Raw genomic sequence first — 16,378 nt, forward strand, 5'->3', positions numbered from 1 at the left:
ATAGGTCGTGATCAATTAAAATGGACTTGAGTCAAGTCCCTTGTTTTTTGTGTCAAAAATATGAGATAGTTAAGATTTGACATGATATGTTATAAATTCACAATAAAATGAGCTATCTAATATATCTTTATGTATGGGTTACAAATTTTATCTTACATGTCTCTACTCGTCCAATTCTATTTCATCCAGCCCACCAAATAGGTCGTATTTGATATTGACCTAATCCCTTAAAAAAGGAAAAAGTATGATAATATGGGATAAGAATGTATCACAATGATGATGTAAGACCCCAATAATTTGAATATTGGATTAATATATAGTTGACTTCTAATTGAGGGAGAAACTATTTGTTGTTCAAAAAAACGTGTTCATACCAATGATGTAGTGTTAGTCATACAACTGGTTGAGACGTGAATATAAAATCCAATCTAATATATTTCATCTTTTTGCGACAATCCAATCTAATATATTTCATCTTTTTGCGACATTTGATTAACTTGATTAAGTTGAAGTAAACTCAATTTATGTTTAACATGATAAACACGAATTTAGCCAAATTAATTATAATATTGTGCTCCACTTTTGCATTCAAGTTTGAATAAATTGAATTTGCAATTGATTCGAGTTGAATTTGGATTATCCAAACTATTAGTTAAGTGTTATGAACTTATGAATGTGTTGTTTGAAATACCAAATCTTTTGAGTATCGTTAATAGCCCATAATATAGCTCAAACCAAGTAAGAAGGGCAGTCCGCCTCGTGGATCGATTTTGGAGTCATAAGTGAACTCCTTTTTTCATTTTCAGATAAAAAAGAAGATGCTCGGGGTTCGATAGCATTTCAATTTATACAATAAAGACCACCAAAAGATAGTCTAGAAGCACGATTATACGTGTACTAAAACAAGAATCTGCTAGTCGCTTTAGGCAAAAGTCGGCTTTAACCTCATTCTCCTATCTTAAATAACCTCTGACCAACGGCATAAAAGCCTTGGAACGGTAGCCACGCCTGATTTAGATCGATGACTTGCTTGTCCAGTACTACCAAAACCATACAAAGAGTATGTCGTCCCCTCAAAATGACCAGTAATTTTAATTGTAACATCTCCATTTGATGTAAGTCCTCTTCCTCCTTTGACGGTAGGAAACAACAGCTATCAATTACTCAGTTGATCTCATATGATTGGTGCTTCTTTGAAAAGTTCTAATTCTTTTTAGTATTCTTTATCTTATCTTTGTATTCATAATTTCAGATATTGGTTTCATGTGGCCAAGGGCGGCGGATTTTCTCAACCGTCTACCTAAATTTAATTGACAAGCCAAGTTAGGCGGTGCTTATTGGGTACATTGGTCAGTTGGTCACCCAATGCCTTCAGTTATCTTTCTCTTGAAAAGGTTCAGGTGGGAGTTTCGTTGCGACAATTTATTTTTTCAAAAGTTAGAAAAATTTATAAGATATTTTAATCTTTTTATTTTATCACTATTGTATAATTCATTAATGCTGCGAATCAAACCGGAATGTGCCATATTGCATAATTGCATTCTAAGCATGCCACGTGTGGTTACAAGTATGCGTGGACGAGGAAACAAATTGAATTATTCTTCATTTTATGGTGTTATTGATCAATAACATTGACATTATGCTAAAGTGGGGAATATCATTATAAAGTGTAGCCAGGGGAGGTTAAAATGCATTTGTGATGATTTACGGCCTCAAACGGTAGACTGTCGTAGCGAAGCCACCAGCTAGTCACTTTTTAAAACAAAATTAAAAAAAAAAAATAGAAAATAAAAGGTACGCAGTTATGCAAAAATTTAAAATCATAGAAAATAAAAACATTATTTGAAATTAAAGAAACAAAATAGAAAAACATGAATTGGGCCTTTTGGATATCAACTCAAGTGATTAAAAGGTATTGGGCGTTAATGGGTCAATATGATGGGCCTAACAAAGCCCATTTTGTAATTTTAAACTATCCGTTTCCATTTCTTCACGATCCAACTTCAAAGCCGTCACTTTCCCGGGAAAAGCACTGTATCACAGTGCTATCACACGAATGGAATTCCCGGCAATGTCAACGTCCAAACGCCTCCATTTTCCGGCAAATATCATCGGAAAACCGAAGATCGACTTCCAGATATTTGTGAGGGAGAGCTCGGCCCAGTGCAAACACAATCGCATTGCGAAATCCGTGCAAGCATCGAGTAAAAACAACAGCGGCAGCATCTCAATCTCGCCGGCGTTCACGGACGAGAGCGATCGAGAATCCGATGGTTTGAGAAACGAAAAGGGTTGGATTCACTTTGTGGGGATTGGAGGTTGCGGGTTGTCTGCGCTGGCCATGCTTGCATTCAAACAGGTGATGCTTGATTGAAACCCTAGTTCTCTGTTTGGTTGGCGAGAAAATGGTGGAAATTTTGTGGAAGTATTAGAATGTCATTAGACTTTTGAAAAACTGGACCATTTTTGGGTTTCTTGAATTTTGAGAGTTGTTTTTGTTTTCGTAGGGTTATGAGGTTAGTGGCTCGGATATTGTGTGGAGTAGCTTTATGGATGGGCTGCAGGAAGCAGGGGCATTTTTGCATATAGGCCATTCGGTGACCAATTTGCAAAGGAACGGGGCCCCGAGATTACCTGATGCCATTGTTGTTTCAAGTGCTATTCCCCAAAACAATGCTGAGATTTTGTATGCAAAGTCCGTCGGAGTACCCGTGTGAGTATATCTTTGTTCACCTTAGCATTTGAAGCAATTGGAACTTCTTTTGGTGTGTAATGTTATAAACACTGAAATATTCTTACCAAGTTAGCAGTAGTAGGAATTACAAATTGTTAGCAGTTACTATAGGCTAAGTTGTAGGTTGTGCGCAACTGTCTATTTCGTTCCTAATCTTCCTATGGTGACAGATAACCAAGTAGGCTATTATGTATGTAACTTTAACGGTTTAGGGCTCGTTTGGAAGTGCTTTTAGAATGACTGAAGCGCTTTTCGTGAAATAGATTTTGGGTTCCAAAAGCACTTTTAAGTGCTATTTTGAAGAAGCACTAGATATGCTTCTTGTAGGAAGCACTTAAAGCGGTTCTACACAATCCACTTAGTTTTTTACTAAGGATTGGTTTCAAAAACATTTCACCAAAAGCACTTTTAGTCATTTTATAAGCACTTCCAAACAAGCCCGTAGTGTTTGCTTATCTAAGTATGCTGCATTCACTGTTTTGCTTGATTTCATATCTTAACCTCTTTCTTCTACAGGTACAAGCGAGACCAGTGGTTAGGAAAGCTGACAGAGGGCTATAATCTCATTGCTGTAAGCGGTAGCCATGGTAAGAATATTTCTGTGCTATTATCTTCACCAATCATTGTCATGCTATCTGCACATTATTTACAAAATCAGTTTACAGAATGTCTTCTTAAATGTGGAGAAATCTAAGATACTATTGGCTTGTCTTCATTTCTATTATTGCATAATAATGATAAGTATATTAATACTTACAGGAAAGAGTACAACTGCAAGTATGCTTGCTTATGTTCTAGACGCCATGGGTGATTGTCTTACCGCAGTAGTTGGAGCACATGTGCCGCAGGTATCATTTTCAATTCTTTTACTTCTCTATACAGCTTTGGAGAAAATACGAGCTTAGCAGATGCAATATGTTAAATCATAGTTTTTTACTTTCTTTTGAATTAGCTTTTACAATAAGGAGTTTGATTGTCGTTTCATTTGTAATTGGAATTGGCTTTCTTAAATTATATGTTGGAAATGATTCAAACTGTCTTTTGCAGTTCTCAGGAGGAAACATTATCTTTGGTCATGGTCGTAATTTTGTCCTGGAGGTATACTTTTCCTGTTGAGGTTGAAAATTTTGATTTGAAATCTAGGATTAAAGGTTGATATGCTATAAAATTATAATGGAATACGTTATTCTGTTTAGGCCAAACAAGGGAGGTAGTAAATGGTAAAGCATGCATGAACAAAAGACTGAAGATATCTAATATTTAAATTTCCGTTCATGGTTCTGTAACAATGAATAGGAACCTATTATTGATAGGAATAAATGATGTTTAGATAACCTGTACTACTTAATACTTAATCGACAGGAATAGATCGATTTCACGTTCAATTGCTCATAAAGATTACTTACATATTTCATGTTTGTAGTAGGCTGATGAATACGATTGCTGTTTCCTGGGATTATCACCTTCTATAGCCGTTGTAACAAATTTGGATTGGGAGCATGTTGATATATTTCCAAACGAGGAGGCGGTTAAAGCTACTTTCAGGAAATTCATGAACCGTATCAGGGTGGGTGGACATCTCATTTTATGTGGGGATAGGTACATTGCTCGACTATTTTGACAGCATATTGCATTTCTGGTGCAGCAGAAAGTTCAAGTGGCAGGCATTATAGAAGCTTTAGTCCACATACCATTTCCCATATACCATGAAAGAAATGACAGTTTCCTAAGTCATCCAGCATATTACTCGAGCTGCTCTTGATTTTCGTATTGAACCTATGGTTGTGTAACTCTTACTTTGTATGCAATTCGATTTAAAACTTTATGGTTCATTGTGTGTAGATTTTTGGTTTGGTCCTTTGGTAGCGGTTGCATGCATTAGTTATTCAATATACATGTCTATTGTATTTTTTGCTCACCATTCTTACAGATGTAAATTTATTTGGTAGTATACTCTTTGTAAATGTTCCCCGTTTGCAACAGTCAAGGTGCATGTTCATTGCTGACTGATGGAAAGCGAGCAATTGGATCCGATAGCTGGAAATGTTCTGATAGCTACAACATAACAACTTATGGAACCGCAAGTTCTAATGAATGGCATGCATCATCAATCAGGCCAAATTTAAGGGGTGGTAGTGATTATACACTGGTATGTAAATATAGTTTCTTATCATGCCGGGATGCTCCCCTGTTGCCCTACATTATTCAGCTTCTTTTGGAAAAAAAATGGTGTATGAAGCTTAACTGAATTTCTTTTCCCTGGTTAATCACTCTTTCCCCTGCAGTGTCATTGCGGGCACCCTGTGGCAGACATCAGTCTACAGATTCCAGGAGTTCATAACGTCCTTAATTCGTTGGCAGTGAGTAACATACTGTTCTGAGTATAATTTTCCTCATCACATTTCTGTGTTGTATTATAATTTATAACCATCATTTGCATCTCGATATTTTTAAAGGCGGGTTTTCGTCTATTGATATAAATGACTGTTCTAAAAATCCCTGCCTAGCACTGTCTAGACCCCGTCTAGGCGCTAGGCGGCTGGCCACCGCCCCGATTAATGCCTAGGCATTTGAAAATTAAGAAAGGGCGCCTAGATTTGCTGAGGCGCCCGCCTAGACCACCAAGGCACCCACCTAACCCGTCCAGGCACCTACCTAGGTTGCGACTTACTTAGATAGAAAATAGATAACTTTCATTTTGCATTTTATTTTTTTCAATAAATTGTAAGAGATTTAGTGAATACTTAAATGAACATACATTATATGCTTGTTCCCCATGTGAAATTACGTTCCAATACTTCATAATATATATGTCATTCTTGTTTAGTTTATGATGAAATTATATATGATTTAAGTATAAACAAACACTTATTTACACGAAAGATAATAGATTTACTTAAATCCGCCTAGTCTGCCTAGGCGCCCGACTAAGCCCCGCCTGGGTGCTAGACCTCAACCTGCTGACCAAACTAGCGCCTAGCGTCTTTTAAAACCTTGATGAACTACATGTCCTGTAATGTTTTAACTTATTGTCGCCTTTAATTGTGCTGTATTGTGCAGGTTGTTGCCACTGTGATAGCATTATTCAGTGACCAATGTCAAATCAACAATACAATCAATCTTGTGAGGTTGCACTTAAACAATTTCATAGGCATTTCAAGACGTTTTGAGATGATTGGCACTGTGTGCGGATGCCACATATATGACGATTATGCTCATCATCCAACAGAAGTTAGTGCAGTTATTCAAGCTGCACGCCAGAGGCTCCCTGTCAAGTCTCTTTTGGTCGTGTTCCAGCCTCATACTTACAGGTATTCACTCAAGACGAGAACAATGCGCAGAGTCTTTTATCGCTAGCATGATTCGTATGATTTGTGCTAAACTGACTGATAATACGTTTGCAGCCGTTTAACAGCACTGAAGGATGACTTCGCCAATGCTCTCCACGATGCAGATCAAGTCGTAGTCACAGAGGTAAGTTGTCTTAGCAGTCTTTGGATTACCTTATAGCTTATAGCCAAAGGGCTAATTGGTTGGAAGTATGATGTCAGGTGTATGCCGCTAGAGAGAAAGATGTCGAGAATGTTGGCGGAAGGGAGTTAGCTGCTACGATAATTGGCCCGCCATCTGAATACATCCCTTCTCTGGTAATACTCAAGTTTTAAGTTCTTTTAGATACAATTATGTCTGAAATCGCATGCGAAACATGACTGTAAACGATAAAAAATCGCATACCAGGATCGAATAAAAACCCATTAGTGCTTCAAATGGTTCTCTAGGAAGGATTCGGGTAACTGGATGATTTCAAGATTGTTGAATATGCAGGACGATGTTGTAGAGAAGTTAGCATCTCAAATATGCAAGAACCCTCATCGGGAAATCGTAGTTTTTACACTTGGAGCAGGTACTCAAATCTTGATGAAACTAATCTCACTAATTTCAGATCATTCTGGTTCATATAAAAAGGGACAAAGCAAATAATTATCCGATTTTTTCAGGTAATATAACTACCGTCGGCCCAAAGCTGCTCTATGAATTGAGAAGGAGATTACAAGTGAATTCGTCGCTTCATCATCAAGTGTTTGATGCTTCAGTGACAGTCGCTGAGCCGAACTTCCCCAAACCGGAGGGGGAAGGTGTATTAACCCCGTTAACTACGTCAAGGAAAGCCATTTGACAAAAGTGACCGGTTTGCAAGCTAAGCATTCATTTCCGAGCAAACTGCAATGCGTATATAGCAAAGGATGGAAAGGAAAAGAGTTCTTCAATGCACAATTCATCAAAAGATAAAGATGAAACACGAACTTCTCAATCCGGAAAATTCGAAAGACAGGTACCAATTTTCCTTGTTTCTCAATCAAGTAAATACATCACATTAATCCTTAGCATTCCCTAAAAACATAGAAAGACTAGAAATCTAAACTTTAAGCTATCACTAGCAAAAACACAATCAGAGAATTGAACTGGCTTACCCTGTACACAGCTTCACTCACTTTTCCCTCTACTACTGAACAATCATCCGCAGATAAAAGCACAAGCATAACAATGCTTGCAAACTTCGAAATTGGAGCACTTCCTACCCTCCGAAAAACGAGAAAAACCCGCGCTTTTTGGGCTCTTCCTCCACCATGACAGCCTGCATACTGTCCTGCTCAACGAGCCTCCAGGCCGCCTGCTCGAAAGCCAGCCCTGCCAATGTGGGCGGCCTGTTCAAAACCAGAGGGTACCCTCTGTTGGTGCTTCTGATGACCTCCGTATCCTCCGGAATCATCCCCAACAATGCCAGTCCCAACATCTCCTGCACATCCAGCACCGACATCATGTCTTCCCCTTTGATCATGTCCGTCCGAACCCGGTTCACCATCATCTTAATATCCCTTATTCCGTCACACTCCAGCAGCCCAATGACCCTGTCAGCGTCTCTCAAGCTCGTGATGTCCGGCGTGGTCACCAGAACGGCCTCATTGGCCGGCGTAATGGCTGTGATGAATCCGGCATCGATCCCTGCCGGGCAATCGATGAGAATGAAGTCCGGGCAGCCCTCTTGCCTGGCTTTCAAGGCGTCCACTACCCAGACCAGGGCCTTGCCGCCGAACCCCATCGGCAATTTGGACCGGGGCTTCGAGATACAGAGCAATTCGAAGTTGGACCAGCGCTTGTCCCTGACGAGGGCCTGGTCGAGGCGGCAGTCGCCGTTGAGGACCTCGACGACGGTGTAGTTGACGCGGTTCTCGAGGCCGAGGAGGAGGTCGAGGTTGCGGAGGCCGACGTCGGCGTCGATGGCGACAACAGAGAAGCCGAGGCGGGCGAGGGAGAGGCCGACATTGGCGGTGGTGGTGGTCTTGCCGACGCCTCCTTTTCCGGAGGTGATGACGACGACGCGGGGCGTGTCGCCGGACAACTGGGGCTTCCTGTTGTATTGGAGGACGGCGCGGACTGTGAAGGGAGAAGAAAGATTGGGTTTTAGGATTTTGGGTTTAAAGGCGTTTAGTGGGTTTGCGGCGGTGAGGAAGGAGGAGGTGGAGGAGGAGGGCTTGGGGTGGAGGATTGGGGGGAGGAGTTGAAGAGAGACCATTGCGGCTTTTGTGACCCTTGGATTAGATCAGGTGGGATCATCAAAACAAGAGGAAGGAGGAGTTGTGACTGTGAGTGAACGCTTCAACAGGGAAATAGGAGCTTGGCGGAATCGAAAATCGAAATCGTGTTAAAGTGAACCGCACTGAACGGTTTGGTTTTTACGGCCTTGAAATGGTTCTGGTTTAAGACCGAATCACGTGCTAAAAAATGGGTTTTAAATCAAATAGTATAAATTGTAACAACTAATGTGATTTATATTATTTATGATTTTGTTGTTTATACTTGAGAAAATTGTAGCAATAGTTTCTTAACTTCAACTTAATTGGAGTAATGATTTGTCAACTAAAAATTCATAACCATTTGTTCTTTTATCCATTAAAACGTGCAGTTAACTTCAACTTAATTGGAGTAATGATTTCTCAACTAAAAATTCATAACCATTTGTTATTTTATCCATTAAAACTTGCAGTTATGATCATTTTCGTTAACTCCATTAAAATTCTGTCAAAATGACTCATGTTGAAAGGACTATTGTTACAAATGGATTAAAGTTGAGTGATCGTTGTTCCAATTGAGTTAATGTTAAGGAACCATTTCTCTTATTGGGTTAAAGTTAGGGACCATTCCTACAATTTTTTTTATTTGGTTTTCTATAGTTGCTTCTTGATTCAGCCTTATGTGAGTGGCACGTGATTCATTTTGACGGAAGTTTTAACGGAATTGACGAAAATGACCATAACTACATGTTTAGATAAATTAAGAGATCAAAGATCATAAATTTTTAATTGATGGACTATTGCTTCAATTGGTTTAAAGTTAATGAACCATTACTACAATTTCATCAACAATAAACAACAATAGTCCCTACCACTCAACATCACAGACCCACCTTATTCCGAGGAATATGCCCAATGTAGAGGCCCAGGTCAGCCCATTACCCACTGTACAGTCTACATCACAACCCCACCTTCTTATTCCTGTACTTAATCTAAACCGTCCGATCCAAAAACAAGTGTCTTCAGATCTACAATCCTGACCGTCTAATAAACAAACCAATAGAAACACTTTGACGGAAAGCAAGAGACACCATGGATTGCCTCCGAACCTAGAGAGAGGATCCCCGTGGATCTTCTTTACAATAATTTCAAGAATTCTCCAATCACATCTGTTCATCGTAGATCATAAGGTCAATTTTTATTAAATACTGTTTATATTTAATTTTAAATTAAAAAAATTTACAATAATTTCTGACCATTCAATATACAATGGACATATATGATTGAATCATCGGAAAAAGTATCCAACGAATCCTCTGGCCCAACGTAATCCCGAAAGGCCAAAGCAAAGTCATAGATTCTAGATATTGTTTACCCTTTCAGATCAGCTTCCTCCCTCCCGTCTTCCCGCCACGTGTCCCCGGCCCATCTGTAAATTACACGATTACCCTTTTCACTCTCTCTCTCTCTGTGGTCGGTTGGTTGTCAAATTTTCACTTCCGTTTTTCTTACTAAACAACCACCGACTCGCGGTTTCTTCCTCCTCTGTTTTTCTCTCCGGATCCGATTTCGTCCGAGTTTTTCCCGATTTCTTCACTCCGCGGATGAGAGTCCGAGCTCGAGGCCCTTTCCTCCCCCTGTGATTTCAATCTGGTCTGCTCTCTCTCTCTCTCTCTCTCTCTCCCCCCCCTCTGTTCGTCTTTGATTTCGCGTGTTTGAATTTGGATTTAATTATTGGCTTTTGTTTAGATTAGTCTGTGATTGGATCTGGATTGATTGGTGTTTGAATTTGATACTACTGTATTCGAACTTATTAGATCACGCTGTTATATGTACGGATTTGTGATGAGCTGTTGGACGCTGTGTTGATTTTTTGTACGGATCTGTTTGGTTAAGATTGGATTTGAACGAATTGGATACTAGAATCTGTTTGGCTGATGGGAAAATTGATTTTAAGTTGAATTTCTGGTTACTGAATTGAGTGAGAGGGTTTGGTCGTCGGTTTTTGTGTTATTTCATCATCTCACCTATACGATTAAGATTGGATTAATTGGATTGGTGTTGTTTTGTAATTCATAATCGAAGCGGGTTTCGTGAGTTGACTCAATTGGTATCTCTTGATTTTGTGGGCTTTTTATCTACTCTTGGTCCAGAGTTTTGTCACTAACAAGTATCGGATGGATATAATTACCATTAATTGAAATGATTGGAGCTTTATCATTAACTCAGTGTTTCTTGGGATTTTTGATCTAGCTTGCGAGGTTTATGACGATGTTATTTGGATCCAATTTTCAGTTATTTGGGAAGCTTGACTTCACTTTTAATTAAGATGATAGTTGGGGTTAGGCATGGTAGGGGATGCGCCCATGATTTATGTTGCTTGCGTTTGGTAGCATGTGTGTTCTGCCTCTCGAGCGTCCATTTTATTCCTTTCCAATGGCGCACCACGCTGTTAATGTTCATGATTCAGAGGTGTTTTCTTGTTTACTGTTTCTTTGAATAATGACTTGGGAAGCAGTGGTTTTCTGATTCCCAACTAGGCTGAGGATAGGTTACTGAAATTTGAGTTGAACTCCTTTCTGAAGTCTCTTCAATTGGGCTCTTGGCGGATTGCAGTGTTACTCGTGTTGTCTTATAGTTGCTGTTAAGTGTGTCTTATATGCTTATTTATATCGTTACTTTAAGTTTTGGTTTAACTTGCAACTCTCTTTGCTATTTTTCAGCAGAGAAAGGCCATGTGAGCTATTTGGAACAGATTTTCGTTATTGCTTCCACAGTTGGTATTGGATGATCAGTTTTTCTGTATGCTCAAGATGGGTAAATGCAAGGGTTGTGGGAAACTAGGAAGAATGATGCCGAGGGGTGGCTCTGTGAGTGCATATCAGTTTTCCCTTCTGTTGTCTCCTGTTGTTTCCGTATGGGATTGCATTGTTCGCAAAATGAGGTACTCCTATAGACCTGAGTGGGTGTAGTTATTAGGATTATAGTAATTATATTAGTTTTCAGCAAGAAAAGTAATTAATTTTATTTAGTAATATAGAAAAGGAAGGGAACACAGTTATAGGGAAATGTATACACTTTAGAGGAATTCTCAAAACAAGTTAAACAAAGGCAACTTTTTGGAGGTTGTTGATTGAATGGATAGCATGGAGTGTAATAAATTGCAACCGGTTGTGAGAAAAGTTAAGAAAAAGCAGGTGAAGGACGAGTTGGATCGTCAAAAACAGGCTGAGAAAAAGAAGAGGCGTTTGGAGAAAGCCCTTGCTACTTCGGCAGCCATCATTTCTGAACTAGAAAAGAAAAAACAGAAGAAGAAAGAAGAGCAACAGAGGCTTGATGAAGAAGGCGCTGCAATTGCGGAGGCTGTTGCGTTGCGTGTCCTTCTTGGTGAAGAAGACTCAGACGAAACATGTGAGATTGTTCTGAACAAAGATCAAGTGTTCAATCATTGGGATTGTCCTGGCGACATCAACGTATTTATGGGTGGAAGGAGGACATTCTTTCCTTATCAAGACTCTGCAAAGTGCTCACTCGAAAGGATTGGGTGGGTGTCTGGTGCTTACAGATCGGGATACAACTTGGGTGGCTTAGGGAACAGTGAATGGTCGCTCTCATCTGGACCTTATGAAAGAGATTATCCAAAATTATTTTGTGACGATGGAGGTTGGGGTACCACCGGATTTGCTGCTGGGCTCATTGCGGCGCAGGCTGTTTCATCTCTACAGATTGCAGAGGATGCACATGAAGGCACAATTGTGCTCGACGGAATGCTAAGACGTTAGATGGACATTTCAGTCAAGCTGTTATGTTACTGGAAGAGCCCTCGGCTGTATTTCGATGACAATGTTCTGTATATAATTTCGCGTTGAAGAATGTTGTAGTCTCATGCTCTTGCGTTTTCTTCTTCTTTTTCTCTTCGAGAGGCTGCTATATATTTTACGTGCAGTAACGTTTCATGACCTTGAGGCATCAGCTGACTCATCTTTATGTTCTTTTTTGTGGATTGTATCAAACTAATGTGGTTTCAATAATGTTTGCATCTTCTGTGGTATGGAATTATTAGTTAAACCTTATCCCAACTTTACCGCAAGAGAGGATCCTTGTGGGGCCTTTCAATTACATATGTTCATCGTACATATACTGTTTATATTTAATTTTAAATAAAAAAATTACAATGATTTTTAACCGTACGATATATAATAAACAGATGTGATTGGAAAATCCTCACAAAGAGGATCCGGCAAGGATCCTCCTGGTTTTACCACAATCAAAAGTTATCTTGATTTTTCCACCTGGGGCCTGTTTGGTGGGTAATTTGAATAGGATATGTGACCGATTAAATAGACTTGAGTTCAGTTTGTTAATTGTTGTGTCAAAATTTGAAATGAACATAGCTGAACGAGATGAGTAAGGAATTCACAATAGAATAAGTTATCTAACCTATTTATATACACAGGTTACAAGTCCCGCCTAACCAATCTCCTCCAAATTCAATACCACCCGGCTCACCAAACAGGCCATTAAACCTTGTGATCAAGTTTGACGCTCATTTAGTGTTCAAGATTAGATTGAATTGAATAACTCGAATAGTTCAGAGTTGTACTTCTGAATTTTACTATTTTCTGAATACGGAAAGGGACGCATTTTCTGAATGATAAATTCATCTTCAACCGTCTACCGTCAAGTTGGACAAGTTTCTTCGTTGCTAAGACGTACCTTGAATAACATAACAAATCGCGTAACGTAATGAAACCAACTACAAGCTGGGCAATCTATTGAATGTAATCCAGTTCTTTGGGGGCATGAATGGGGCATACTTCTGTTCAACAAACAAAAGAATTTTCTTCATTGGTACACGACGCAGGACTCATCGACCTTTGCTTGGATTTGAGTAGTACACATTGGCAAAGTGTGCTTGGAAATTACGTACTTTGCCATGTTCGAGAATTATGCTGCAGCGGCGGCTCTGCATCCGGTTGCTGGTTCTGCCGAGGTACATCCTCTTCCTTATTCTCGAAATCTGAACTACTAGAAGGCTTTGCTCCCGTTGTGATTAGATTCTTAAACCATGCGGCCTGAAATCTAGGAGTACCTCTGTCTGAATTTTCAGGAGACGCGGGAGAAGCTATGGCATTGCTTGTAACACCCACAAGGAACCGATATGCTACTTTGCTAGCTGAAACAATCTGTGTCTTCGCTTCTCTAAACTGCAACGACCCAAGAAAACTATTAGACTTGTATGCACCGAAGCAACCAAAAGCAACATTTCATGCAATAATGAAAATAACTTTAAAGGAAACCAACAATGAGTGGAAGGTCAAACACGAAGAAGTATAGAGGCCAAACTAGATTCCAGGAAAATTCAATCCGAGCATGTACGGTTAGCCACATCTCCGGGCAAAGTATCATCAAAGTCGAGTCCAAGGCAAAGAAGAAAACAAAGAAACAGGCAGGTAGCTTCAAAGTGGATATGTGTATGATTAATTTGATGCATTTTCCCTTTCCCATTAAAGATGAAATGTCCATGTAAATATGTAAATGTGAAACTTGCTGTAATTTTCCCTTTCTAGTTTCTATGCACGTGCATAGAAAGCCAACAAAAACCACAGTTAAATCATGCATCCAAATTACTATGAAAGAAGCTATTCTTCTGGGAGATTACAAAAGTTATGCGTTCTGCATAAAATAACTCACCCGTTCTGCCGTGTTTCCTGCGACTTCCATAGCAGCATCACCAGCATGGGCAAAACGATTAACCCAACCTGTAAATGAAGCTATAAGAATACATGCCATATATCTATTTACGAGACTACATTTTCAAATTCAGAGGCACAGCACAGAACACGGAAGATCATAAATGCACAACTTAAACACGAAGATCATAAATGCACAACCATATATCAGCGAACTGACCGAAACAAGAACAAATCACTGGCCATTGTACTTATGGTTGGTCAAGTAAACGCCCAGTTGCATAGAAAATAAATCTTTAGTATAGCCGGTAAACCCTACGATCTCACAAAGTTACCTGGAAGCCTTGGCACCCCAAGCCTTTCACATAACTCATCACAAAAGTGATTGCAATTTTTTGATAACAGGTCATACGAATACCCTGGCCACTCTCTACTGAGTTCCCTCAAGATTTGGTTAACCTTGAAGATCGAACAATGCGTTGTCCCAAGAACGATGCTTTCACGATATGTGTACATTGGATTTTTCCCAGAAGGGCAACTAAACACACCAGATCCTTGTTCACAGAACCCAAATGACCATTCATCATCTCCATAAACCTGTCCAATAGAGCATAAACAATTACGAACAGAAATACAAGCCGTTACATTGCAACTTTTAACCGTCTTTACGTAATAAAACAGAGAGCCAAACTCTAGTCATTCTCCATATAAGAATCATCAGAGTTTCTTGACTGGCAACGAAAATTCAACATAAAGGCATCGTATCGTGAAACATCTATTGAGGCAACATAAAGCAGTTTATTGAAAATTATAAACCGCAAACGCAAATCATAAAGGTAAACTCAACAACACCTCGGCACTTAAATACCGAAAATCCAAACTAACATAGCGAAAATTGAAACTTTTCAGTATTCAGATCAAACTCAAATCGAAGGTTTACAATCAATCAAGAAAATTATTAACTTCAACTAGCAATTACATGTCTACTTTCAGATTAAAGCCCTAAATGTCCCCCAAATTCACATCACTCCAACTACCAATTACACGTCCACTTTCAGATTACATACTTACACATGCAACCGCGAGTACACAAGAGGAAGACAGAGAGAGAGAGACGAGGAGGAGGAGGGAGGAACCTGAACGGCGCTGTGGAAGATGCCACCGAGGCCGATACCATCCTTGAAGATCTTGTTGATCTGCAGAATGGTGCTATTCGTCTTGTCCGATCCACTATTCGTCACATCGTATATATGCAGCACCACCTCCGCCATCTTCCCCCAAATTCTTCACCAAAAACCCCAAATCCCAAATCCAAAATCGCCCCTCCCTCCTCCTCCCAATTCAAACCACAAACCCTAATCCTAATCCAAATCCTCTCAGAAATGAAACAATCCGCTTCAATTCGAACAAAAAGCCAACCACTTTTCGCTGCCTCGGCGATTACAATATGAATACTTACTCGTCACGAATTGCTCAATTGCTTTTCTCTTCCTCTTTCTTTTCTCTTCCTTTCTCGCTCTAAACTGGTTCAATTTCTTCAAACTTTAGAGAGAGAAAGAGTTTAGAGAGAGAAAGTCAGCGTCTGTGTCTGTGTGGGTACGTTTAACAAAATCTCAGAAATCGGGTTCGTAATGTAATTTTCGCGGGCCGAGGGGTAAAATTCCGACACGGAACAGACCCCGGAAGTCGAGCGAAATTACGGAACTGACATCCCATTAGCACAGCTGTCCGCCACTGCGGTTACGATTAGCGCGATGTGGATAAGTGGGCCCACGTGCCACGCCACGCAATTATTAAAGGTTATGACACCGACCGCTTTTTGTCAAATGACCGACCTGCCCTCGTCTTGTTCGAACGAGTGTTCGCGTGCCGCAAGAAAAGCCCGCCACACGTCCGTGGTCTGAGATCTTTTCGGCTTCGCGACACAATTGGGCATCCGACGTCGTTTCGTAAGAATTCCTCATTTTGTCTTTTATTGTTCTTTGTTTGATGGATCTTATTCTTGTATTTTAGGGACTTTGTCACTAGCTAGTTAGGATTTGAGTTTGATTAATTCAGTGACGAAATTTCGATTCAATCATCGTGCTCGTTTGAAAGTGTTTCTAAAATGAATGAAACAATTTTTGGTGAAATTGATTTTGGGATCTAAAAACATTTTAACTGCTTTTTTTAAGAAGCATCAGATATATGCTTCTTTTTTAGAATTCATTTGAATTTTTACTAATAATTAGTTAAAAAAATATTTTTACTAAAAATGCTTTTAATAATTTCAAATGCACTTCCAAACGATTATTTTATCAAAAAGTTATAATCATTTTAGACACTCATGATTGGGCCATAAACAAAAATAATTATACAATCAAACTATTTTTATTTAC

At 39.5% G+C, this 16,378-nt stretch overlaps 4 protein-coding genes across 6 annotated transcripts; 2 read left to right on the plus strand and 2 right to left on the minus strand.

Annotated features, from left to right (window-relative positions):
- Nucleotides 1-1,992: 1,992 nt before the first annotated feature.
- LOC137720288 (uncharacterized) lies at nt 1,993-8,592 on the plus strand. 2 transcript variants are annotated; one of them, XM_068459336.2, is made up of 14 exons: nt 1,993-2,359; nt 2,508-2,713; nt 3,251-3,321; nt 3,494-3,582; nt 3,782-3,832; nt 4,161-4,333; nt 4,718-4,883; nt 5,020-5,094; nt 5,795-6,045; nt 6,139-6,208; nt 6,286-6,381; nt 6,560-6,638; nt 6,733-7,067; nt 7,260-8,592. In XM_068459336.2, exons 1-13 carry the CDS (start codon nt 2,057-2,059, stop codon nt 6,909-6,911), a joined length of 1,809 nt encoding a protein of 602 aa, XP_068315437.2. In that variant the 5' UTR covers nt 1,993-2,056; the 3' UTR covers nt 6,912-7,067; nt 7,260-8,592. The 2 variants fall into 2 exon arrangements, with proteins under 2 accessions (XP_068315437.2, XP_088547844.1); XM_088691718.1 differs by lacking the exons at nt 6,733-7,067; nt 7,260-8,592 and having other exon boundaries at nt 6,473-6,571.
- On the minus strand, nt 6,567-8,309 carry LOC137720289 (septum site-determining protein minD homolog, chloroplastic). The gene is made up of 2 exons (XM_088691726.1): nt 7,207-8,309; nt 6,567-6,955 (listed from the first exon to the last, which is right to left on the minus strand). Exon 1 carries the CDS (start codon nt 8,307-8,309, stop codon nt 7,311-7,313), a length of 999 nt encoding a protein of 332 aa, XP_088547852.1. The 3' UTR covers nt 6,567-6,955; nt 7,207-7,310.
- Nucleotides 8,593-9,740: 1,148 nt separating the features above from the next.
- On the plus strand, nt 9,741-12,380 carry LOC137720291 (uncharacterized). 2 transcript variants are annotated; one of them, XM_068459339.2, is made up of 2 exons: nt 9,741-9,960; nt 11,031-12,380. In XM_068459339.2, exon 2 carries the CDS (start codon nt 11,445-11,447, stop codon nt 12,087-12,089), a length of 645 nt encoding a protein of 214 aa, XP_068315440.2. In that variant the 5' UTR covers nt 9,741-9,960; nt 11,031-11,444; the 3' UTR covers nt 12,090-12,380. The 2 variants fall into 2 exon arrangements, with proteins under 2 accessions (XP_068315440.2, XP_068315441.2); XM_068459340.2 differs by having other exon boundaries at nt 9,770-9,960; nt 11,034-12,380.
- Nucleotides 12,381-13,051: 671 nt separating this feature from the next.
- On the minus strand, nt 13,052-15,630 carry LOC137720290 (deSI-like protein At4g17486). Its single transcript, XM_068459338.2, has 4 exons — nt 15,137-15,630; nt 14,336-14,597; nt 14,002-14,069; nt 13,052-13,514 (listed from the first exon to the last, which is right to left on the minus strand). The coding sequence occupies exons 1-4, from the start codon at nt 15,269-15,271 to the stop codon at nt 13,230-13,232; spliced, it is 750 nt and encodes a 249-aa protein (XP_068315439.2). The 5' UTR covers nt 15,272-15,630; the 3' UTR covers nt 13,052-13,229.
- Between the last annotated feature and the right edge of the window lie 748 nt (nt 15,631-16,378).

This window comes from Pyrus communis, chromosome 1, assembly GCF_041283825.1.
Source record: "Pyrus communis isolate YQ-2024b chromosome 1, ASM4128382v1, whole genome shotgun sequence".
NCBI classification, from domain to species: Eukaryota; Viridiplantae; Streptophyta; class Magnoliopsida; order Rosales; family Rosaceae; genus Pyrus; species Pyrus communis.

Bases quoted from the DNA above. Each gene is read 5' to 3' on its own strand.
- LOC137720288 (XM_068459336.2), top strand. From the start codon at position 2,057: ATGGAATTCCCGGCAATGTCAACGTCCAAACGCCTCCATTTTCCGGCA. The intron at 3,583-3,781 runs GTATCATTTTCA...TGTCTTTTGCAG, and splicing joins TTGGAGCACATGTGCCGCAG to TTCTCAGGAGGAAACATTAT. The intron at 6,209-6,285 runs GTAAGTTGTCTT...GTATGATGTCAG, and splicing joins ATCAAGTCGTAGTCACAGAG to GTGTATGCCGCTAGAGAGAA.
- LOC137720291 (XM_068459339.2), top strand. From the start codon at position 11,445: ATGGATAGCATGGAGTGTAATAAATTGCAACCGGTTGTGAGAAAAGTT.
- LOC137720290 (XM_068459338.2), bottom strand. From the start codon at position 15,271: ATGGCGGAGGTGGTGCTGCATATATACGATGTGACGAATAGTGGATCG. The intron at 14,598-15,136 runs GTTCCTCCCTCC...TCTATTGGACAG, and splicing joins TCTTCCACAGCGCCGTTCAG to GTTTATGGAGATGATGAATG. The intron at 14,070-14,335 runs GTAACTTTGTGA...CTTCATTTACAG, and splicing joins TGGGGTGCCAAGGCTTCCAG to GTTGGGTTAATCGTTTTGCC.
- LOC137720289 (XM_088691726.1), bottom strand. From the start codon at position 8,309: ATGGTCTCTCTTCAACTCCTCCCCCCAATCCTCCACCCCAAGCCCTCC.